At 44.8% G+C, this 25,891-nt stretch overlaps 1 protein-coding gene across 1 annotated transcript in view; it reads left to right on the forward strand.

The window, feature by feature from the left end:
- VEPH1 (ventricular zone expressed PH domain containing 1) overlaps positions 1–25,891 on the forward strand; it is a 538,007-nt gene that overhangs the window by 509,932 nt on the left and 2,184 nt on the right. Inside the window, exon 12 of the mRNA XM_088447638.1 lies at positions 353–489. Coding sequence (XP_088303764.1) covers positions 353–489 — 137 coding nt within the window. The remainder of the gene's footprint in view (positions 1–352; positions 490–25,891) is intronic.

Genomic DNA, 25,891 nt, shown 5'->3' on the forward strand with positions numbered 1-25,891 from the left:
TACTTGCAAAATCTAATTTTGTAAACACTGTTTACAATATGTATTGTTTAGAGTGAATTGAATGGACTTCACTAATGTGAGCTACAGTATTTCCTTCTAGGTAAATTAGATGGTGATTTTTAATTAGTCCAGAAGCTCTTTAAGAACTGCTGATTACATGATGGCCAAATAATTTTAGCAAATTATATATACAGCATACAATGTATCTTGGTCCGTTGTTTACTTGCTGTATAATAGATCCGTATTGTGTACAACAAAAAGTCATTGTTGCCCCTGGCCTGTTTCCAAGCTTTGATTTTCACAGCCTGAGGACAAATGTGTTTCAAGATTGTTTTTTTTTTTTCCCTTGCAGTTGTAAATCAAGAAGGCCAACCTCTCCTCGAAGGAAAACTTAAAGAGAAGCAGGTTCGGTGGAAGTTCATCAAACGATGGAAAACGCGTTATTTCACTCTGGCAGGAAATCAGCTTCTCTTTCGCAAAGGAAAATGTGTGAGTGCTCATGTACAGTACATTTCCCTTTCATTGATGTTTACATAAATCCCCCTGAAGGTTTTAATTATTCCTCACCCCTTGATAGTACAATTTGTAGCTGCCAGCGAAAGATCCCGGTCATGTTTGTTTTATGATCAGTGAGGTCTATATCTTTTCTTTACAGATATTGCACATATGGCCTCCAGCATAAATCACTCTTTAGGGTGCTAAATTGCCTTGTACTAAGCTGCACACGCTGTTCAAATGAGATAAATCGGAGATTAAAGCTGCCCAAAATTAGCTCTAAAATGAGACAATCATAAGGCAACATATCTTGAACAAGAAATAAGTATTTGTACTAGACTGGATATCATACTGACCTGTGAAGGATATTTTTGTATACATGTAACATTCTAGTTTAAATGAAGACATTTTAGGACTCATTTAGAGTTGGCCTAAAAAATGTTAGCTGAATGTACACATACAGATACATCAACTGCAAAATGTTAATATTAGCATTATCCCACAAAATTATACCATGCCTTGTTCAACAAAACACATCCTAGAAGGAGTATTTTGAGGATATGAGTAAGTCAAAATCAGGTGCATCTCTCAGGGTTGTGGCTGACTCACTCTACTCAACCTTCTGTACATGTGCATGCTCCTGACGCGCCTCTCCAAACACTCAGGGCTGCAAGTCTAAAATACACTGTCCTCAAAATACAGTGCATTACAGAAATGCCTACGTTTATTCATGTCAATGCTCCCTTTCTTCCTTAGCCACTAATCAATGTACTAATGTACATGTACTACTCTTCTGCCAATACCAAACACAGTGCCAAGGCTCTACTTACACACCATAGATACCCTCTCACCATTCATAAGGAGATCTCTATATCAGACGCCCTGTCACCCTTGTCTCTTTTTATGCAACAAATGTGCAGCAGGGTCCTGGCCTTTTTATGTACAGTTCTTTCCAGAACACAAGAAGCAGCCATACTTGGTGGAAATTTTGATTCTATCATTGATCTCAAACTATACAGCTTCTCTTCCAATACCCTGTATTTAGGTTATAGGGTGGAATCCTGTAAAACGATTGCTCAGCTTAAGCTCAACAATTTATAAGATGCTTGGTGTGTAGCCTATCCAATGGCCAGATACTATACTCATTTTTCAGTCCTGCACAATCTTTATTTTCACATAGAGTATTTGTTATTATTTAAATACACAATCACTCAGATTTGTCTAGATATCCCTTGTACCCTGGTTGAACCAGACTGTAGCAATATCTCTTTTATGGACTCTATGGGGTAAATTTACTAAGATGGGAGTTCTATTAAGAAGTTATTTTGCCCATAGCAACCAATCAGGTTCAAGGTATTATGTTCTATAAGGTGCTAGATAAATGAGAATTAGAATCTGATTGGTTGCTATGGGCAACATCACTTCTTAAATAGAACTCACATCTTAGTAAATTTACCCTTTTGAGTAAGGGAATAGGGTGGACACCATCCTAGCCTGAATATTTTAATCCAAATTAATCCAAGTACACTGGGCATAGAAAACCCTCTCTTAGATGTTTTGATGGCACACTAATGTACAGTATGAACCAAAAGTCATTATTCAACAATTCTGTGATAATTACTGTACACAGCATTTTATAAACTACTCAAAAACTCAAAATACAGAGCAACCGAAACTGAAAACTCTAATATGGCACTCATGCCAAGTGAACCAAATATACATCAGCCCCTATAAATCATTTGCTCTGGTCTCTGTTCCTCATGCTTATAGACTTTTTACAGGTTTGTTCAACTCTGTTGGAGGGTGAGAAACTTCACAGAACCACCACCAGGGCATTCAGAAACCAGGCCTTGATCCCACATAAGATAGTAGTTATAAACCAATATCCCTCCTGAATATGGGTATAACAAGATTTGCAAAAATCTTAGCGATCAGCTTGGGAAGCTTCTTTGATACATCCTGAATGGGCAGCAGTCCTATTATTTTAAACAAAAGATACAAGGTAGGTGCAAAGTAATAGCAATTAAAAGCTACAGTAGTTATTTGAAAAACAGCCTCAAACTAACTGTTGGAGCATACTGGGCGATGTAGCTCAAAAGATGAACCACCACAGTAAGCTGCTTCTCTACATACAATACAGATAAATGCATTAAAAACACATTTAACTGGACCACGTAACTGGCACAGTCGCACGAGATGCTGTAGGTGTAAATGCAAGACACCCTTTAGGTTCCACACACAAAAACCATACATCTAAATATACAGTATTACAGAATGTGGGTACCGCCATCGCAGTCTGGCCTTTGAAATGGAACGCAGAGTATCAATTACTATCTCTGATGGGGCTTACAGTTCACAAGGGCATGTTCTTAAAACAAGAACCTTTGGGAAGGGGGTAATGAGTGATTTATTAAAAATGTATTCATTTCGGTGTCTAAACGTATATGGCTTGTATTTTCAGCTGTCAATTTATTTCTACTGTATAGAGAAAAAAAACACACATATAAGAAAGTAGTGAACCCGTCGGGTCTCAGATCTTGAGTATTTGCAATATGTGAAACAGATGTGGTGAATTGTACACAGTCATATTTATATTTGCTTGATTAACTAAAATAGCACATCATATCAGTAGTATAGATAGTGATACATTTATAAAAGTAAAATACTGTATAACAAAACAGTACACTTGGAATCAAGTTATTATGCTGTTAAGTTCAAGATTCATTTATTGTACATATCGTTAAAGAAGATGTCTACCAATACTAATGATTTAGCTGTAAAGTCATCCACTTCTAACTACTAGAACAACAGAAGTGTGATGCCTGGGACCCCACTATTTGGTACATACTTAGCCCTGTGTGCCTTATGACTTTTTTATACCGTGGCATCTGCAATCTCTTTTTACCCTCTCTGCCATCAAATGATGGGCTAAGAGCTGTGACCCTGTGGTAGCCATGCTCATAGCCCCCCAACCTTCCCACTTAAAAGGGGGACTGTCCCACTATTTTACTTGCGGGCCACAGTGTCCCATTGTGAAGAAAGGTAGGGAGATCTCTCTCATCAATGTTCTGCGAGCACGCCTACGGCATCTAAACAATGTGGGGTGAGCCTGTGGGCAACCTAGCACACTGGGCACACCCACAGAGTTATGGGAATGGAGGGCATGATTGTAAATTCTTACCTGCACCGTCGGCATACGCAAGGGATACCTTCACCTTACTCCCAGATATTGGGAGGTATGCATACTTTTTTTATCCTCAAGAGAGGTTTTTAAAAGAAGGTAATGAAATAAATAAAAAAATGTATTTTTAACTATTTAGGTTAATAATCTCTATTTAAAATGTATTTAACATTATTTTAGTAAAACAAATATGCCTAGAGGGTCTCTAGCACCACCTTGTGGGCTTGTCTAGCAGAACCCTGTACCATCTCATGAGGTTGTGGCAGTTAAGTGGTTCAGTTAAACTTGCTTTAAAGCATTTATCCGTATTGTATGTCTGTATTGTATGTCAGTATTGTATGTCTTTATTGTATGTAGAGAAGTAGAGTACTGTGATGCATCAACTTTTGAGCTATATCTCCCAGCATGCTCTAACAGCTTTGGATTAGGCTGTTATTCAAATAACTATTACAGTAGCTCTCAATTGTTATTTGAATAATTACTGTAGCTACAGGTTGCCTTTTTTTCAACACATTGTTATGTATTTTACTAAAATGCTAAACACAAAGGATAATCTTAGAGGGTCTATTTTTCAAAGGCAAAAAGTACTAAATGCTTTTACAGGATTTAAGGCTTTTCCTAATTGTCAAAGCTCCTGTACTGGTGAGAGCAAGGATTTATGGCTTTAGCATATTTATCCAATCCCTACCATACCCAAAGCAAAGAAGGGGAAGTCTACTTGTCAGTAACTGCCTATGTCCTCTGGTTACTATTGCAGCCTGGAAGCTGACTATTGCAGGAAAGCATATGCAGCCATAGAAAATCTAAATTTTGAAGATAACTTAATTAATAAACCCCTAACACTGTCTGAGATGCCGGGTAGAACATGTAGCAATAACAACAGGAGTTACATACTCAATTTAAAAAAAATTTAGCAGAAAAGGATGTCCACTTGACACAAACACTCAATATATTAGAAAATGTGTGCTGTTTTATATGTTCATTATTTAGTCAGTCATCTGCAGCATGACTAACATGAAATGAATTGTAATGACTGTGTCTGGTGGCCATTATTCACGTCAGCTCCTTCCTAGTTATTAACACTTGTATACTTGCCAACATAAGGTCTAAGCAGTGGATGCTACAGGGGAATATGTGATATAAAACATAGCAAGACACAAACCTTTACCTTGCCGTACTCTATGCTTGTTTCTATCATAATATTTTCTATTACTGACAGGGAAGACATAACCGAGAGGAAACATGCAATTTTAAACTTGTCACAAGTAGTGTACATATTTATAAATATAATAAGTCTAAAGGTGGGTACACACTATACAGATATATCTGCAGATGATGGTCGTTCAGACAAGCTGAACGGCCATCACCTGTGTCTGGCTGCGGGTCCCGGCAGCCAGGGGGCGTGTCGGGGACGGGTCTCGGCAGGCATATCTGCAGACATATCTGTCCATCGGATGTGCAGCACAGCCAATGCGATATGTCGGTGAACGACGACGTTCACCAACATATCACGGGTACACACTGGCCAACGGGCAGCAGATATATTGGTCGATCAATGGATTGGCCAATATATCTGTCAGTGTGTACCCAGCATTAGGGGTAAATATTACTAAAGTGGGAGTTTTTAGAAGTGAGTTTTAGAAGAGATGTTGCCCATAGCAACCAATCCGATTCTACTGTAGCTATTACCTTCTAGAAGGTGCTAGTTCAATGTTAAGTAGAATCTGATTGGTTGCTATGGGCAACATCTCTTCTAAAATGGTGGTGGTGTTGCGGTCCTTCTATCCACCAGTTATTCCTACCAGCTAATACCCTCTGAACCATCCCTTACATTCCCCACATTTGAGGTTCATGCTATACGCCTCTTACAACCAGTAAACCTCAGGATAACTGTCAATTACTGTTCCCCTGGCTCTCCCTCCAAATTCCTTGACAACTTCGCTTCCTGGCTCCCTCACTTTTTCTCTTCAGATCTTCCCTCCATTATCCTAGGTGACTTTAATATTCCTATTGACATTCCCACAGAACTCTCTGCCGCTAAACTCACTTGACCTGATCTTTACTCACCGTTGTGATATTTCTGATTACTCCAATTCCCCATACCCCCTCTCTGACCATCACCTTCTCTCCTTTAACCTATCCCTCTCTCTTTCCCCCCCTTTACCTCCTAAGGCTACCATTACTAAGCGTAACATTGAGGCTATTGACTCTGTTGCCTTTTCCTCCCTGCTGGACTCTCTTCTCTCCCCTATCCTTTCTCTCTCCTGTCGTGAACAAGCCACTTCCCTGTACAATTCCTCCCTTACTTCAGACCCTCAGCACTCCTGCCCCTCCTTTCCCTGACCACTCCTCCCCTTCTGCCTCACCAACTCTGACATCCTTCTCCCCTGTTTCTGAAGAGGAAGTCATGGCTCTCATCCGGTCCTCCCCTCCATCCACCTCCCCTCTTGATCCAATCCCTTCCCGTCTCCTCTCCAACCTGTCTTCTTCTGCCTGTTCCCATCTTGCTCACCTCCTTAACCTCTCCCTATCATCTGGCACTGTCCCTTCTGCATTCAAACATGCCCTTGTCTCCCCCATTCTTAAAAAACCTACCCTTGATCCTAAAATACTCTCCAACTACCGACCCATCTCTCTTCTCCCTTTTGCTTCCAAACTCATTGAGCGTTTTGTTTACAACCGCCTTACCACCTGTCTTTCCTCCCACTCCCTCCTTGACTCATTTCAGTCTGGCTTCCATTCTCTCCACTCTACTGAAACTGCCCTTATGAAAGCAAGTCAGCAATGACCTCCTTGCTGCCAAATCCAAGGGCCACTACTTTCTGCTCATTCTCCTTGACCTCTCTGCTGCATTTGACACTGTAGATCACCCTCTCCTTCAGCAAATCCTTTACTCTCTTGGTTTATGTGGCACTGCCCTCTCCTGGCTGTCCTCCTACCTCTCTGATCGTTCCTTCTCTGTCTCCTCTCATGACTACTCTTCCCCCCCATTTCCACTAACAGTAGGAGTTCCCCAAGGCTCTGTTCATGGACCTCTCCTTTTCTCCCTATAGACGTCCTCTTTAGGAAAACTCATAAACTCCTTTGACCTCCAATATCATCTCTATGCTGATGACACTCAAATTTACCTTTCCACCCCTGAGCTCTCCCCCTCACTCCTCACCCGTATCTCCAGCTGTCTCTCTGCTGTCTCTTCATGGATGCCCCAGCACTTTCTTAAACTTAACATGTCTAAGACTGAGCTGATTATCTTCCCACCCTCTTCCACTATCTCACTTCCCACAATTTCATTATCTATTGATGGCACAACTATCTCCTCTAGTCCCAGAGTGCACTGTCTTGGAGTTATCCTAGACTCCTCCCTCTCCTTTAAACCACACATTCAGTACATCTTGCAGTCCTGCCATTTCCACCTAAAAAATATCTCCAGGATTAGACCCTTCTTCACCCAGGACGCCACTAAAACCCTCATGCACTCGCTGGTCATCTCCAGATTGGTCTACTGTAACCTTCTCCTAGCTGGCCTCCCAGTCTCTCATCTCTCTCCTCTACAGTCAGTTCTCAATGCTGCTGCTCAGCTCATCTTGCTCTCCAGACATTCTACATCTGCTTCCCCTTTCCTTCAAGCCCTACACTGGCTCCCCTTCCCCTTCAGATGCCAATTCAAGGTTCTTACACTTGCCTACAAAGCCCTCACCAAATCCTCTCCCACATACATTTCTAACCTTCTCTCCCTTCACACTCCCACCCGCCCACTTCGCTTAACTAATGCGTGCCGCCTCTCTTGACAAATGATTGCTTCCTCTCACTCCTGCATCCAAGATTTTGCCCGTGGTACTCCCTACCTTTGGAATGCTCTCCCTCTCCCTATCAGACTCTCCACCGCTCTACAAATCTTCAAACGGACTTTCAAGACCCACTACTTCATCAAGGCCTTCCAGCTCTCATCCTAACCCACTTCATGCTCTTTCCTCCCTATCTTCCCCTCTGTCTGTCTGCCCCTCCCCTTGAGAATGTAAGCTATCTCGAGCAGGGACCTCTTCCCTCATGTGCTTCTCTTTAAATTTTCTTCTACTCCTTACTCCCCATAAGGGTACCTAACACTTGACTGCCAACTCCCTGCTGCTTACTGTGAGTGCTTTAATCGCTATTGCAGCAATGTATATAAGTCGTGTCTTTGTCCTGCACTGCAATGTACTGTAAGTTACTTGTTTCTTGTTCACTTACTAGTTTTATGTACTATGTAAGGCGCTGCGGAATACTTGTGGTGCCATATAAATAAAGGATAATAATAATAATAATAATAATAATAATAATAATAATAATAATAAAACTCACTTCTAAAAACTCTCACTTTAGTAAATGTACCCCTAAGTTTCCCTTTAGCAATCTCACAAACTCCAATGCATCTCTGATATATTACACATACAGTATGTCTGCTATATTCTCTTACATGACAGGAGAGTTGGTAGTAGACGTTATTATGGTGATTCAATTCTCAGCCATTTGCCACAGGACATCACCGTGATATCTGACTGCACACATTAACGCTTATTACCCTGGCTTACCTGTAGTACAGATGAGTTACTTATAATAAAGAACATTAGCTGATTAGGGCCCTGATTCAGAGCCGGACGCTCTTTCAGAGCGCTCGCTCTGAATCAGGGTGTTTTTTTGTTTTGTTTTGTTTCGTCCTCCAGTTCGCTCGCATAGCTGTGGGTGACCACCCACAGCTTATGCGAGCGGCCAGGTGATGGTAGCGATGGGGGCTTGCGATGAGACCCTCGTAGTAGGGTCTCGTTCCCGCAAGCCCCAGTGAGCTTCCGGCTCTAAATAGAGCCGGAAGCTCACCACTGACATCACTGGTGATGTCAGTGGTGCCTCCCACAAACGGCAGGCATTCCTTCGGGAACACTTCCGTTTGTGTAGCCACCCTCCCGCCTCCAAAACGGGGTGAGCTGTCAATCAAGATCGACAGCCACCCCTTTTTGGTGCGAGACCTGTAGCGACGAATCGCCCGCTGCTGGCTGGGTCTCGCACATGCGCAGTGGGGGACTATCGACCCGCTTGCGAGCGCTGCGCGCTCGCGAGCGGGTCTGAATGAAGCCCTGGGTTCCTTATTGCAGTAGTGCCTCCATCTAAGCCTACAAATAATAATCCACCAGGGGTTTGCATGGCGTAACCCCCTTAAAAATGTTTCTTAATTGTACTGTGTGGGTATATTTTCATGTTACTTTAAGACATATTAACTTATTATTGTCCATATCAAATTCTAAATATTATTTAGCTGCATTTTGACATCTAATGGAGCATCGTTTGGATAAGGATAAATAATAGATTAATATATCAAACAATATGACATAACTTTATTTAGAGGGTTCCAGCAAAAAATAAACAAAAAGGTAAACAATAATGCTAACAATTTAGAAATTGAGCCTTATTTTCCTTTACTCTGCAGAGCCCGCAGTTGTGTGGACATGTCCTTATTGGGGTGGGGGAGAAAGCATATTGAAGTAAAAAAAAAAACAACAGCAGCAGAGACAGTGGGCCTGATTCAGAGCCGGACGCTATTTGCGCTCGCTCGTTCAGAAAAAGGGTCCGGCTATTTAAATTGAGTGCTCGCTCTTTGCAGTCTGTTGACTCCTCTATGTCTGAGCGAGCGAACGAAACATGCGCTCGCTATTTTGTAAAGACGCCCCCTGGCCGCTCGCATCCTACGTCATCTCCGTTATTTATTTGATTAATCGAGTACATCGAAAGGCATCTGAACTGCTCGCAGTGCTTGTGGTAGGTTTATCCTACCGCAATCATGCGAACAGTTCAGGCTAAGAAACAACCAAGTGACATGGTCGATGACGCTGCTTTGTTAATTATGCACACCCTTAAAACGCCCGTTTTGACTGTTTGGCACGCCTGCGTTCAGATTTCCACTCCCCGTTTTCAAGCACCTTCCCCTGTTACCACCCACAAACGCCTCATCCTGTCACTCAAATTAGCAGGCACTCGCTATTTTGCGAGCGCTCAATTTTCGACCGCAATGACTGGTTGGCGCATGCGCATTACGAGCCATACGCATGCGCAGATGTGCGAACATCGCTCGGAGCGAACGAGCGGCCGCTTATGAGCGGCTCTGAATCAGGCCCAGTGTTTCATTGGAGCATGAAGGGCACAGTAGTAGAATGGAATAGTGTGTACGCTGCTTATGATGGAGCATGTCCAGCCGACAGAGTGGTAATGGCACGCTGCAGCTAGGAAGCCACCTCCTGGAGTGTCCTTAGGATACTCCAGGTGCTCAGCTTCTCCCTGGTCCCAGTGGCAAGTTCCCGCAAGTCCGTCTGGAATGTGTCCTTAGGACTCTCTGGGTGCTGAACTTGTCCCTGGTCCTAGCAGCTAGCCACCACAGAGCTGCCCAGAACGTTCTCCGGGCCTGATTCAGATTTGGGAAAGTAACTGTGCATCTTGGTAAAACCATGCTGCAGTGCATAGCAGGTGGGGCAGATGTAAAATGTGCAGAGATAGGTTTGGGAGGGGTGTGTCCAACTGACATCTAAATTGCCTGCCTGCATTCATGCATGTATGTACAGTATGTATGTATGTATGTGTGACCCTCTGTATGTGTGTATGTATGTGTGACCCAGCCTGCCTGTATGTATGTGTGACCCTGCCTGTATGTGTGTGTGTGTATGTATGTATGTGTGACCCAGCCTGCCTGTATGTACAGTCAGGTGCATAAATATTGGGACATTGAAAGAATTTTCATATTTTGGCCTCTATTCACCACCACAATGGCTTTGAAATGAAACAAACAAGATGTGCTTTAACTGCAGACTTTCAGATTTAATTTGAGGGTAATTACATCCAAATCAGGTGGACGGTGTAGGAATTACAACGGTTTCTATATGTGCCTCCCACTTTTTAAGGGGCCAAAAGTAATGGGACGATCAACTCAAAAGCTATTTTATGGACTGGTGTGGGCTATTCCCTCATTATTTCATTATCAATTAAGCAGGTAAAAGGTCTGGAGTTGATTTTAGGTGTGACATTTACATTTGGAATCAGTTGCTGTCGACTCTCAATATGAGATCCAAAGAGCTGTCACTGAAAAACCCCTTCACAACAGTTGGCCAAATCAAGAACACTCTCCAGGAGGTAGGTGTATATGTGTCAAAGTCAACAATCAAAAGAAGTCTTCACAAGAGTGAATATAGAGGGCTCACCACAAGATGTAAACCATTGGTGAGCCACAAAAACAGGAAGACCAGATTAGAGTTTGCCAAAAAACATCTAAAAAAGCCATTACAGTTCTGGAACAACATCCTATTGACAGATGAGACAAAGATCAACTTGTACCAGAGTGATGGGAAGAGAAGAGTATGGAGAAGGAAAGGAACTGCTCATGATCCAAAACATACCACCTCATCAGTGAAGCATGGTGGTGGTAGTGTCATGGCGTGGGCATGTATGGCTGCCAATGGAACTGGTTCCCTTGCATTTATTGATGATGTGACTGCTGACAAAAGCAGCAGAATGAATTCTGAAGTGTTTCAGGCAATATTATATGCTCATATTCAGTCAAATGCTTCAGAACTCATTTGAAGGCGCTTCACAGTGTAGATGGACAATGACCCGAAGCATACTGCAAAAGCAACCAAAGAGTTTTTTAAGGCTAAAAAGTAGAATGTTATGCAATGGCCAAGTCAATCCCCTGACCTGAATCCGATTGAGCATGCATTTCACTTGATGAAGACAAAACTGAAGGGAAAATGCCCCAAGAACAAGCAGGAACTGAAGACATTTGCAGTAGAGGCCTGGCAGAGCATCACCAGGGATGAAACCCAGCGTCTGGTGATGTCTAGGTGTTCCAGACTTCATGCTGTGATTGCCTGCAAAGGTTTTGCAACAAAGTATTAAAAAGTGAAAGTTAGATTTAGGATTGTTTAGTTTGTCCCATTACTTTTGGCCCCTTAAAAAGTGGGAGGCACATATAGAAACCATTGTAATTCCTACACCGTTCATCTGATTTGGATGTAATTACCCTCAAATTAAATCTGAAAGTCTGCAGTTAAAGCACATCTTGTTTGTTTAATTTCAAAGCCATTGTGGTGGTGAATAGAGGACAAAATATGACAATTCTGTCAATGTCCCAATATTTATGGACCTGACTGTATGTGTGACCCTGCCTATGTGTATGTATGTATGTATGTGTGACCCTGCCTGTGTGTGTGTGTGTATATGTATGTATATATATATTAGGGGTGTGCACCGGCCACTTTTCGTGTTTTGTGTTTTGGTTTTGGATCTGGATCTTTCTTCGTGTTTTGGATCTGGATTGGTTTTGCCAAAACCACCCTTCCGTGTTTTGGGTTCTGGGTTTTGTGTTTTGGATCTGTATTTTTTTTAAAAAAAGCATAAAAACAGCTAAAATCACAGAATTTGTAGGTTTTTCTGCTCCTATGCTATTATTAACCTCAATAACCTTAATTTCCACTCATTTCCAGTCTATTCTGAATACCTCACACCTCACAATAGTGTTTTTATGTCCAAAAGGTTGCACCGAGGTAGCTGGATGACTATGCTAAGCGACACGAGTGGACGGCACAAACACGTGACCCATCTAGGAGTGACACTGCAGTGGCAGACAGGATGGCAGTTAGAAAAACTAGGCCCCAAACTGTACATAATGCAAAGAAAAAAAGAAGTGCAAGATGGAATTGTCCTTGGGCCCTCCCACCCACCCTTATGTTGTATAAACAGGACATGCACACTTTAACAAATCAATCATTTCAGCGCCAGGGTCTGCCACACAACTGTGGTTGAAATGATTGGTTCGTTTGGGCCCCCACAAAACAAGCTGGCAATTAATGTGTCCCTGCACAAACTGGCTCTACGGAGGCAAGATGTCATCCTCATCCTCCTCATCCACCGATTCCTCACCCTCTTCAGTGTGTACATCCTCATCCTCACAAAGTATTAACTCGTCCCCACTTGAATCCACCACCACAGGTCCCTCTGTACCTTCTGGAGGCTGGTCTCCCTGGAAGAGCTGATAATTCATTTTGATGAACATCATCTTCTCCACATTCTGTGGAAGCAACCTCCTACGCCTTTCGCTGACAAGGTTCCCGGCTGCACTAAACACTCTTTCGGAGTACACACTGGAGGGGGGGCAACTCAGGTAAAATAGAGCCAGTTTGTACAGGGGCCTCCAAATTGCCTCTTTTTCCTGCCAGTACAGGTATGGACTGTCTGACATGCCTACTTCGATGCTGTCACCGATGTAATCCTCCACCATTCTGTCAATGGTGACAGTATCATATGCAGTGACAGTAGACATGTCAGAAATTGTTGCCAGGTCTTTCAGTCCGGACCAGATGTCCAAACTTGGTCCTGCCTGGCCTGCATCACCGCCAGCGGGTTGCTTAGGATACCTAAGTTTTTTCCTGGCAGCCCCAGTTGCGGGAGAAAATGAAGAAGGAGCCGTTGACGTGTCACGTTCCGCTTCAGCTGACAGTGTGTTCACCAGCAGGTCTTTGCACCTCTGCAGGCTTGAGTCGGCCGGAAAGAGAGACACCACATAGGCTTTAAACCTAGGATCAAGCACGGTGGCCAAAATGTAGTGGTCTGATTTCAACAGATTGACCACCCTGGAATCCTGGCAAAGCGAATGAAGGGCTTCATCCACAAGTCCCACATGCCGAGCGGAATCGCTCTGTCTTCGCTCCTCCTTCACTTTCTCCAGCTGCTTCTGCAAAAGCCTGATGAGGGGAATGACCTGACTCAAGCTGGCTGTGTCTGAACTGACTTCACGTGTGGCAAGTTCGAAGGGCTGGAGAACCTTGCACAACATGGAAATCATTCTCCACTGCGCTTGAGTCAGGTGCATACCCCCTCCTTTGCCTATGTCATAGGTGGATGTATAGGCTTGTATGGCCTTTTGCTGCTCCTCCATCCTCTGAAGCATATAGAGGGTTGAGTTCCACCGCGTCACAACCTCTTGCTTCAGGTGATGGCGGGGCAGGTTCAAGAGTGTTTGCTGGCGCTCCAGTCTTCGGCACGCAGTCGCTGAATGGCGAAAGTGGCCAGAAATTTTTCGGGCCACCCAAAGCGTCTCCTGCACGCCCCTGTCGCTTTTCAGAAAATTCTGCACCACCAAGTTTATTGTGTGAGCAAAACATGGGACGTGCTGGAATTTGCCCAGATGTAATGCCCGCACAATATTGGTGGCGTTGTCAGATATCACAAATCCCCAGGAGAGTCTAAGTGGGGTAAGCCACTGGGAGATGATTTCCCTCAGTTTCTCTAAGAGGTTGTCGGCGGTGTGCCTCTTACTGAAACCGGTGATACACAGCGTAGCCTGCCTTGTAACGAGCTGGCGTTTCTGAGATGCTGCTACTGGTGACGCTGCTGCTGTTGCTGCGTAAGGTGATACATCTACCCAGTGGGCTGTCACAGTCATATAGTCCTTAGTCTGCCCTGTTCCACTTGTCCACATGTCCGTGGTTAAGTGGACATTGTGTACAACGGCATTTTTCAGGACACTGAGGACACTTTTTCTGACGTTTCTGTACAGTCTCGGTATCGCCTGCCTAGTGAAGTGGAATCTAGACGGGATTTGGAACCGGGGACACACTACCTCCATCAATTGTCTAAATCCCACTGCACTAATGGCGGATACCGGACGCACGTCTAACACCAACATAGCAGTCAAGGCCTCAGTTATACGTTTTGCTTCAGGATGACTGCTGTCGTACTTCATCCTCCTCGCTAAGGACTGTTGGAGGGTCAATTGTTTAGTAAAAGTAGTGGTGTTCCTACTTCCTCTCTGGGATGATGAACGACTCCCAGCAGCAGCAACAGCAGCAGCGGCAGCAGTAGGCATAGCAATGCAGGATCCTCCAGAGGAATCCCGGATAGGAGAGTCAGTCATGCCAGTGACATGGCCTGCAGGACTACTTCCGATCCTGACTAAGGAGGAAATTGACGAGGAGGGAGTTGACGGTGTGGTTTGCAGGCGCTTGGATACAACAGGACAACGGGATTTAGGTGTCCCTGGACTGCTTACGGTCTTAGCCAAAGTTTCTGAACTTGACAGTAACTTTTTATGAACGCGCTGCAGGTGCCGTATAAGGGAGGATGTTCCTAGGTGGTTGACGTCCCTACCCCTACTTATTTCACCTTTACATATGGTACATATGGCAAGACAGTTGTTGTCCGGATTTGGATAGAAATATTGCCAGACCAAAGAGGTGGAATGTTTGGTCTTCTGCCCAGGCATGACCGTGATGGGCTTTTTCATCCCACGGACAACAACTGTCTCCCCCGGAGCCTGATTTAAACAAACCACATCACCATCAGAATCCTCCTCGCCAACTTCCTCCTCAGCGCCAGCTACACCAGTATCCTCATCCTGTTGTACTTCAACAGTGACATCTTCAATTTGCATATCAGCAAGTGGACTGTGGGTGCTCCTTTCAGCACTTGCAGGGGGCGTGCAAATGGTGGAAAGAGCCACCTCTTCCCGTCCAGTCTGGGAAGGTCAGGCATCGCAACCACCACCACACTTGGACTCTCCTTGGGGATTTGTGATATCTTCTTAGAAAGCACAGTTCTTTGCTGTGCTTTTGCCAGCTTAACTCTTTTGATTTTTTTAGTGGGAGGATGGCTTCCATCGTCATGTGAAGCTGAACCACTAGTCATGAACATACTAGGGATCGACCTTAGCCGTTCCTTGCCACTCCGTGTCGTAAATGGCATATTGGCAAGTTTATGTTTCTCTTCAGCTGATTTAAATGTCTTTTTCAAGGTCATTTTCCTGAACTTTGCCATTTGGGATTGTATGAGCCCTCTACTATGACATTGGGCATCGGCCTTGGCAGACGACGTTGATGGCATGTTATCGTCTATGTCATGACTAGTGGCAGCAGCTTCAGCACCAGGAGGAAGTGGTTCTTGATCTTTCTCTATTTTATTTTTATCGGAGAAAGTTTGGTCCTCCATTTATGTTATATCGATTTGATATAAACGTGCGGCTAAACACAGAAAATAATTTTTTTTTTGGTTTGGACTGGAGTGTACATTCGGGGGTTACAGCACCCTTAACGGTCAAGCCAGCCGGCCCTTTACTTATGACACAGGCGCACGCTTGGCACTACTTTGTTGATGCACGTGCGACTACTGCACACACAATTCACAAACACAGAAAATAATTTTTTTTTGGTTTGGATTGGAGTGTACTTTCGGGGGTTACAGCACCCTTTAACAGTCAAACCAGCCGGCCCTTTACTTATGACACAGGCGCACGCTTGGCACTACTTTGTTGATGCACGTGCGGCTACTGCGCACACAATTCACAAACACAGAAAATAATTTTTTTTTTGGTTTGGACTGGAGTGTACTTTGGGGGTTACAGCACCCTTTAACGGTCAAGCCAGCCGGCCCTTTACTTATGACACAGGCGCACGCTTGGCACTACTTTGTTGATGCACGTGCGGCTACTGCGCACACAATTCACAAACACAGAAAATAATTTTTTTTTTGGTTTGGACTGGAGTGTACTTTGGGGGTTACAGCACCCTTTAACGGTCAAGCCAGCCGGCCCTTTACTTATGACACAGGCGCACGCTTGGCACTACTTTGTTGATGCACATGCGGCTACTGCGCACACAATTCACAAACACAGAAAATAATTTTTTTTTTGGTTTGGACTGGAGTGTACTTTCGGGGGTTACAGGACCCTTAACGGTCAAGCCAGCCGGCCCTTTACTTATGACACAGGCGCACGCTTGGCACTACTTTGTTGATGCACGTGCGGCTACTGCGCACACAATTCACAAACACAGAAAATAATTTTTTGGGGGGTTTGGACTGGAGTGTACTTTCGGGGGTTACAGCACCCTTAACGGTCAAGCCAGCCGGCCCTTTACTTATGACACAGGCGCACGCTTGGCACTACTTTGTTGATGCACGTGCGGCTACTGCGCACACAATTCACAAACACAGAAAATAATTTTTTTTTTGGTTTGGACTGGAGTGTACTTTCGGGGGTTACAGCACCCTTAACGGTCAAGCCAGCCGGCCCTTTACTTATGACACAGGCGCACGCTTGGCACTACTTTGTTGATGCACGTGCGGCTACTGCACACACAATTCACAAACACAGAAAATATATTATTTGTTTAGCACTTGGGGGGAGCACCCCTGATGGACAGACCACCCCCTGGACAACACTACAGCACCCCTTTAGGACTGGGACACTGCACAGGACTTTGGAGTGGACACAGCCCCTATGGAGAACTGACTGCACAACACAGTCCAGCCAGCCCCTATGGACTTTGAAGTAGTGGACACAGCCCCTATTAACAACAGCAGCACAGCACAACACAGCCAGCCCCTATGGACTTTAAAGTAGTGGACAACAGCAGCACAGCGCAGCACAGCACAGCACAACACTACTCTACACTACACTACACGGCCCAGCCAGCCCTAACTCCCACCCTCCCTCAGTAGCCGCACATGCATCAACAAAGTAGTGCCAAGCATGCACCTGTGTCATAAGTAAAGGGCCAGCTGGCTTGACCGTTAAAGGGTGCTGTAACCCCCAAAGTACACTCCAGTCCAAACCAAAAAAAAATTATTTTCTGTGTTTGTGAATTGTGTGCGCAGTAGCCGCGCGTGCATCAACAAAGTAGTGCCAAGCGTGCGCCTGTGTCATAAGTAAAGGGCCGGCTGGCTTGACCGTTAAAGGGTGCTGTAACCCCCAAAGTACACTCCAAACCAAAAAAAAAATATTTTCTGTGTTTGTGAATTGTGTGCGCAGTAGCCGCACGTGCATCAACAAAGTAGTGCCAAGCGTGCGCCTGTGTCAGTAAAGGGCCGGCTGGCTTGACCGTTAAAGGGTGCTGTAACCCCCAAAGTACACTCCAGTCCAAACCAAAAAAAAAATTATTTTCTGTGTTTGTGAATTGTGTGTGCAGTAGCCGCACGTGCATCAACAAAGTAGTGCCAAGCGTGCGCCTGTGTCATAAGTAAAGGGCTGGCTGGCTTGACCGTTAAAGGGTGCTGTAACCCCCAAAGTACACTCCAGTCCAAACCAAAATAAAATTATTTTCTGTGTTTGTGAATTGTGTGTGCAGTAGCCACACGTGCATCAACAAAGTAGTGCCAAGCGTGCGCCTGTGTCATAAGTAAAGGGCCGGCTGGCTTGACCGTTAAAGGGTGCTATAACCCCCAAAGTACACTCCAGTCCAAACCAAAAAAAAAATTATTTTCTGTGTTTGTGAATTGTGTGTGCAGTAGCCGCACGTGCATCAACAAAGTAGTGCCAAGCGTGCGCCTGTGTCATAAGTAAAGGGCCGGCTGGCTTGACCGTTAAAGGGTGCTGTAACCCCCAAAGTACACTCCAGTCCAAACCAAAAAAAAAATTATTTTCTGTGTTTGTGAATTGTGTGCGCAGTAGCCGCACGTGCATCAACAAAGTAGTGCCAAGCGTGCGCCTGTGTCATAAGTAAAGGGCCGGCTGGCTTGACCGTTAAAGGGTGCTGTAACCCCCAAAGTACACTCCAAACCAAAAAAAATTATATTTTCTGTGTTTGTGACTTGTGTGCACTGTGGCTGCACGTGCATCAACAAAGGAGCAGCGCCAAGCGTGCGCCTGTGTCCCATAAGTAAAGAGCCGGCTGGCTCATTTCTTAAAGGGTGGTGTAACCCACAAAGTGCACTACTCTCCTGCAAAAATAAAAAAATATTTTCTGTGTTTGTGTGCGGTTTAGCCGCACGTATATATCAATATAACATAAATGGAGGACCAAACTTTCTCTGATAAAAATAAAATAGGAAAAGATCAAGAACCACTTCCTCCTAGTGCTATTGCTGCTGCTGGGAGTTGTTCATCATCCCAGAGAGGAAGTAGGAACATCACTACTTTCACTAAACAATTGACCCTCCAACAGTCCCTAGCGATGAGGATGAAGTACGACAGCAGTCATCCTGAAGCAAAACGTATAACTGAGGCCTTGACTGCTACGTTGGTGTTAGACGTGCGTCCGGTATCCGCCATTAGTGCAGTGGGATTTAGACAATTGATGGAGGTAGTGTGTCCCCGGTTCCAAATCCCGTCTAGATTCCACCTGCATCCTTAAAGCAGCAGTGACAAGCGTGCGTCTGTCTGTTAAAGGGTGGTGACACCCTCAAAGTGTGCTACACAAACAATAAAAATATTCTTCTTTGTTTTTCGGTCTTTGTGAAATGTGTGGGCTGTAGCCGCACCTGCATCCTTAAAGCAGCAGCGACAAGCGTGCGTTTGTCTGTTAAAGGGTGGTGACACCCTCAAAGTGTGCTACACAAACAATTAAAATATTGTTATTTTTTTTTCTGTCTTTGTGAAATGTGTGGGCTGTAGCCGCACCTGCATCCTTAAAGCAGCAGCGACAAGCGTGCGTCTGTCTGTTAAAGGGTGGTGACACCCTCAAAGTGTGCTACACAAACAATAAAAATATTGTTCTTTTTTTTCGGTCTTTGTGAAATGTGTGGGCTGTAGCCGCACCTGCATCCTTAAAGCAGCAGCGACATGCGTGCGTCTGTCTGTTAAAGGGTGGTGACACCCTCAAAGTGTGCTACACAAACAATAAAAATATTGTTCTTTTTTTTCTGTTTTTGTGAATTGTGTGGGCTGTAGCCGCACTTGCATCCTCAAAGCAGCAGCGACAAGCATGCGTCTGTCTATTAAAGGGTGGTGTAACCCTCAAAGTGCTCCAAAAAATAAAAAACTATTTTTTTAATGTGTTTGTGACTTGTGTGCGATGTAGCTGCACGTGCATCAACATAGTAGCAGCGCCAAGCGTGCGCCTGTGTCATAAGTCAAGGGCTGGTTTGGACATCTGGTCCGGACTGAAGGACGTGCCAACAATTTCTGACAAGTCTACTGTCACTGCATATGATACTGTCCTCAAAGCAGCAGCGACAAGCGTGCGTCTGTCTGTTAAAGGGTGGTGACACCCTCAAAGTGTGCTACACAAACAATAAAAATATTGTTCTTTTTTTTCTGTCTTTGTGAATTGTGTGGGCTGTAGCCGCACTTGCATCCTCAAAGCAGCAGCGACAAGCGTGCGTCTGTCTGTTAAAGGGTGGTGTAACTCTCAAAGTGCTCCAAAAATAAAAAACTATTTTTTTAATGTGTTTGTGACTTGTGTGCGATGTAGCCGCACTTGCATCCTCAAAGCAGCAGCGACAAGCGTGCGTCTGTCTGTTAAAGGGTGGTGACACCCTCAAAGTGTGCTACACAAACAATAAAAATATTGTTCTTTTTTTTTCTGTCTTTGTGAATTGTGTGGGCTGTAGCCGCACTTGCATCCTCAAAGCAGCAGCGACAAGCGTGCGTCTGTCTGTTAAAGGGTGGAGTAACTCTCAAAGTGCTCCAAAAAATAAAAAACTATTTTTTTAATGTGTTTGTGACTTGTGTGCGATGTAGCCGCACTTGCATCCTCAAAGCAGCAGCGACAAGTGTGCGTCTGTCTGTTAAAGGGTGGTGACACCCTCAAAGTGTGCTACACAAACAATAAAAATATTCTTCTTTTTTCTGTCTTTGTGAATTGTGTGGGCTGTAGCCGCACCTGCATCCTTAAAGCAGCAGCGACAAGCGTGCATCTGTCTGTTAAAGGGTGGTGACTCCCTCAAAGTGTGCTACACAAACAATAAAAATATTCTTCTTCTTTTTTCTGTCTTTGTGAATTGTGTGGGCTGTAGCCGCACTTGCATCCTCAAAGCAGCAGTGACAAGCGTGCGTCTGTCTGTTAAAGGGTGGTGTAACCCTCAAAGTGCGCTCCACAAACAATAAAAATATTCTTTTTTTTTTTTCTGTCTTTGTGAATTGTGTGGGCTGTAGCCGCACTTGCATCCTCAAAGCAGCAGCGACAAGCGTGCGTCTGTCTGTTAAAGGGTGGAGTAACTCTCAAAGTGCTCCAAAAAATAAAAAACTATTTTTTTAATGTGTTTGTGACTTGTGTGCGATGTAGCCGCACTTGCATCCTCAAAGCAGCAGCGACAAGCGTGCGTCTGTCTGTTAAAGGGTGGTGACACCCTCAAAGTGTGCTACACAAACAATAAAAATATTCTTCTTTTTTCTGTCTTTGTGAATTGTGTGGGCTGTAGCCGCACCTGCATCCTTAAAGCAGCAGCGCCAAGCGTGCGTCTGTCTGTTAAAGGGTGGTGACTCCCTCAAAGTGTGCTACACAAACAATAAAAATATTCTTCTTCTTTTTTCTGTCTTTGTGAATTGTGTGGGCTGTAGCCGCACTTGCATCCTCAAAGCAGCAGTGACAAGCGTGCGTCTGTCTGTTAAAGGGTGGTGTAACCCTCAAAGTGCGCTCCGCAAACAATAAAAATATTCTTTTTTTTTTCTGTCTTTGTGAATTGTGTGGGCTGTAGCCGCACTTGCATCCTCAAAGCAGCAGCGACAAGCATGCGTCTGTCTGTTAAAGGATTACATCGGTGACAGCATCCAAGTAGGCATGTCAGACAGTCCGTACCTGTACTGGCAGGAAAAAGAAGCAATTTGGAGGTCCCTGTACAAACTGGCTCTATTTTACCTGAGTTGCCCTCCCTCCAGTGTGTACTCCGAAAGAGTGTTTAGTGCAGCCGGGAACCTTATCAGCGAAAGGCGTAGGAGGTTGCTTCCACAAAATGTGGAGAAGATGATGTTCATAAAATGAATTATCAACTCTTCCAGGGAGACCAGTCTCCAGAACGTACAGAGGGACCTGTGGTTCCAGCGGGGACGAATTAATACTCTGTGAGGATGAGGATGTACACACTGAAGAGGGTGAGGAATCGGTGGATGAGGAGGATGAGGATGACATCTTGCCTCCGTAGAGCCAGTTTGTGCAGGGACAGATTAATTGCCAGCTTGTTTTGTGGGGGCCCAAACGAACCAATCATTTCAGCCACAGTTGTGTGGCAGACCCTGGCGCTGAAATGATTGGTTTGTTAAAGTGTGCATGTCCTGTTTATACAACATAAGGGTGGGTGGGAGGGCCCAAGGACAATTCCATCTTGCACCTCTTTTTTTTCTTTGCATTATGTACAGTTTGGGGCCTAGTTTTTCAAACTGCCATCCTGTCACCAGTGATGTCAGTAGTGAGCTACCGGCTCTATTAGGGGTCTCGTCGCAAGCCCGATGGTCGTGATGGTCGTAACCATCAACTGGCTGCTCGCAAAAGCTGTGGGTGGTCACCCACAGCTTAGCGAGCGGCCAGAAGGCCGGACACAAAAAAAAAAACGCCCTTCAGACCTCCGAGTGGGTCTGAATGAGGGCCCTAGTTCAACTATATAGGGACCTATTTATCATCAAGAAGTCCTTCTGTTGTGATATGTAACATTTTTTAACACCTCATATTACAGAGTTTAAAAAAAATTATCAAAATAATTTATCAAGACATTGAATATATCACAGCGATACTCAGCTGCCCTGGTACAGAGGTGGATACAAATGGCTTCTCATCTGTGATCCTGTATGCAGTGCGCTTGCAAAAATATGCAAATGTCACAGCCGCCTAGCTTTGTACTGAGACATCCAAGTCTGCCGCTGGCATACAGGGACCCAACCATTGGAAGCACATCAATCAATAATCAACCATCTGGGTAACGTTATGGTAATGCAGAATGGCCGAGGGAACTGAGACGCTGGAACCAATTTTACTGTGTACGGGATCACAATCTCAGTCTGCGCTACTACCCTGAAATAGTCACGACACTCCTGAATAGAGCCGCAACTTCCCTTTACCTCCCACAAATGCTCCCTGACTGTAAAACTGCATCCACATCCTCACTGCAATTGCAGTACGTAATGTAACTTGACTCATGCACAGTGTTATTCATACGCACACTCAGAACACTCATAATCGCTCACCTGCGAATACATCGATATTGGGTCCACCTTTCAATCAGGCCCAAAGTCCCAAAGCAGGTCTTAATTTATCAATTGTTTATCATGCCAGCCTCTGAGTCAGCTTGCTGGATTTGAGCTTTCCTTTCTACTAAATTGCAATAAAATAAAAGATTTTAAAAATAGATTTTATTAGTTCAAAACATTTTTAAAATATTTAAAAATCTTTATAAATTAACAAAATGTTTATTCAAGGAGTAAAGCATATTTTTGTGTATCTAAGGGCCCTATTCATTATCACTTGATTGCTACAAAAGCAGGTGGAAATGAACATGTTTTTGGACCATTCATCAAAATGGTAATGTAGGAGATATCACCGATATCTCCTGCTTACCTTTCTCTCCCGAAATGGCCCGCTGTCCCCATACACTAGTATCACAGATATCTCCTGCTTACCTTTCTCTCCCGAAATGGCCCGCTGTCCCCATACACTAGTATCACAGATATCTCCTGCTTACCTTTCTCTCCCGAAATGGCCCGCTGTCCCCATACACTAATATCACCGATATCTCCTGCTTACCTTTCTCTCCCGAAATGGCCCGCTGTCCCCATACACTAATATCACAGATATCTCCTGCTTACCTTTCTCTCCCGGAATGGCCCGCTGTCCCCATAAACTAGTATCACAGATATCTCCTGCTTACCTTTCTCTCCCGAAATGGCCCGCTGTCCCCATACACTAATATCACCGATATCTCCTGCTTACCTTTCTCTCCCGGAATGGCCCGCTGTCCCCATACACTAGTATCACAGATATCTCCTGCTTACCTTTCTCTCCCGAAATGGCCCGCTGTCCCCATACACTAGTATCACAGATATCTCCTGCTTACCTTTCTCTCCCGAAATGGCCCGCTGTCCCCATACACTAGTATCACAGATATCTCCTGCTTACCTTTCTCTCCCGAAATCCGCTGTCCCCATACACTAGTATATTTTTGAACTTGACTGCTGGAGCATTCGCCATCTTCAGATGGCGTTTGCTCCAGCAACCCGCACCTTCCCTATGGGAAGGAGTCCCGGGTGCAAAGAGGGATCCTTTCTGATCCCTCCGCCCCTGTCTGGCTCCTTCCCTGGCCGCCAGGGCTTTTGTGTGCCTGTGTGAACTCTAGGTCACACAGGCGCACTAGTTCATGGATCAGCTATCTCTGCGCCTGGAGCAATGATGAATGCTCCGCCATTCGCGGCGAGTTCAAATGTTAATTATTGAGGTTTGGATAATGAAAATAATGGATAGGGCCCTAAATGATTTTAATTCGAATTATAGTTCTGCCAAAACTGATTCATCACTAGGGATGGCCATTAAATGCTTATCGATGGACATTTCTGCTCTGTTCACTGGGCAGTGGTCAAATCAGGGGAGAGGCAGTGCTTCACTGGTCATGACACGTTAAGCAGCCTGCTATCAGAGGGTAGGGATTGTTAGGCAGCTGCCAATCTGGGGGCAGGGATTGGATAGTCGTGTAGTAGGGCAGAGCTCAGCTCTTTGTCCTGTCGCTGAGGTAGAATAAAAGAAAAACATCTCTGGGCTCTCTGCCATCGATGGTGGGAAACCATCAAATCTCTGCCACTGATGACAAAACAATCAACAATTGTGTAAAACCATCCCCAGCCTTCACTTAGCGAAGCCAGTGTATTTTACTGCTGTCAGGGCTATTGCCAGTAGTAAGATTTTCCAGCCCAGTAGGGCAAAAATTATTAAAAACAGAAGGTTGTGCCTACATGCCAAACTTCAGATTCCCCTGTGTTGCTTCTGGCTAGCAGCAGAAGGAGGAGGGAGGTAAAGTGTAGAGGTGGGATAAGTGATAGATGAAAGGGTCACTGGAGAAGATACAGGGCAAGAGAAACAGTGGGTGATGAGGGGCACAGAGGAAAGCAGATAGGTAAGAGGGAGAAAGGAAATCAGACACACACTACTGACCGTATTGTGTGTCTGATTGTTTGGCAGTGTTGCGACGGGAATGGGGAGTGATAAGATCAGAGATCAGGGGTGCAGAATGTGAATAGAAAAAGCTGTGCCAACTATGAAATATACGTTGGCCGCATGCTGGAGCGCTTCATAGCATTGATGTCTTGCCTCTGGGTGGACAAGCATGATGGCTATTTGAAGGAAATTCTGAGCAGTCCTCCCTTTAAAGGCGCTCTCTGGGCCTGATTCAGACCCGGTCGCAAGCGCTGAGCGCTCTCAACTGGGTCGATGGTGGCCCAGAGAGCATGCGCATGACGGAGCCGGCTCCTTCGTGCGTATGTGCGAGACCCGGATAGCGACTTGCAATCCGTCGCTCCGGGTCTCGCACCAAAGGGGGCGTGCTGTCGATGTTGAGTGACAGCACACCCCCTTTGGTGGGCAGCCGGGGGGGTGGCTGCCCAGACGGAGGCGTTCCCATGAGAAGCCGGCCGTCTGGGGGCAGCCCCACTGACATCACGAGTGATGTCAGTGGGAGAGCTTTCGGCTCCGTTTGAGCCGAAAGCTCTCTGGGGCTTGCGGCCACGAGACCCTACCACAAGGGTCTCGTCGCAAGCCAGATGGTCGCGATGGTCTTGACCATCGCGACCATCATCCTGGCCACTCGCATTAGCTGTGGGTGGCAACCCACAGCAATGCGAGCGGTCAGGAGGTCGTTCAAAAAAAAAAAAAAAAGACGCCCTGTTTCAGAACGTCCGGCTCTGAATCAGGGCCACTGTTCTCATGTGGATCTCACACTATACTGCTGGTCGTACTACAAATTGCACTTAACAGTTTATAAAGTAACCTTACAGTGAACAACTTCACTTTAATGTAACAATTGTGTGAACGTACAGAACAATAGACAATAGACAGTTATTGGTTTGGATGAAGAAAACTTATCAATATTATTCCCCAAATCTCACTACTGTAACATGAGGAGCAAAATATAATAATATTTTATTACTAACCACTATGTAACACAATGTTACCCCTAGCACAGGAATTGCACAAGTATAGAAAATTGATATTAGAAGTTATAGCTATAAATGAATAGCTAGTTGTTACTAAATACACTTTGTGGCTGTATTCTATGTTAGACAGTCCCTCATGCTTTCCTGACAGATAGAACTTTCTTCAGTTTTTCATAACAGTTTTGCTGAAGATCTTCCAACCCCTCATACCGAGGGCCAAGCCAGGACTTGGCAATCTGAGGAAGTAATGTTCTGTGTTTTATGCTCCAAGTCCTAAATGTTTAATGAAGTATAATTGTAACTGATTTTATTGTTTTACTTATAACAAAGAGAACTACTTACTCTTTGGCCAACCAAAATGA

This window comes from Taudactylus pleione, unplaced genomic scaffold (assembly GCF_031769625.1).
Source record: "Taudactylus pleione unplaced genomic scaffold, aTauple2 ptg000436l, whole genome shotgun sequence".
NCBI classification, from domain to species: domain Eukaryota; kingdom Metazoa; phylum Chordata; class Amphibia; order Anura; family Myobatrachidae; genus Taudactylus; species Taudactylus pleione.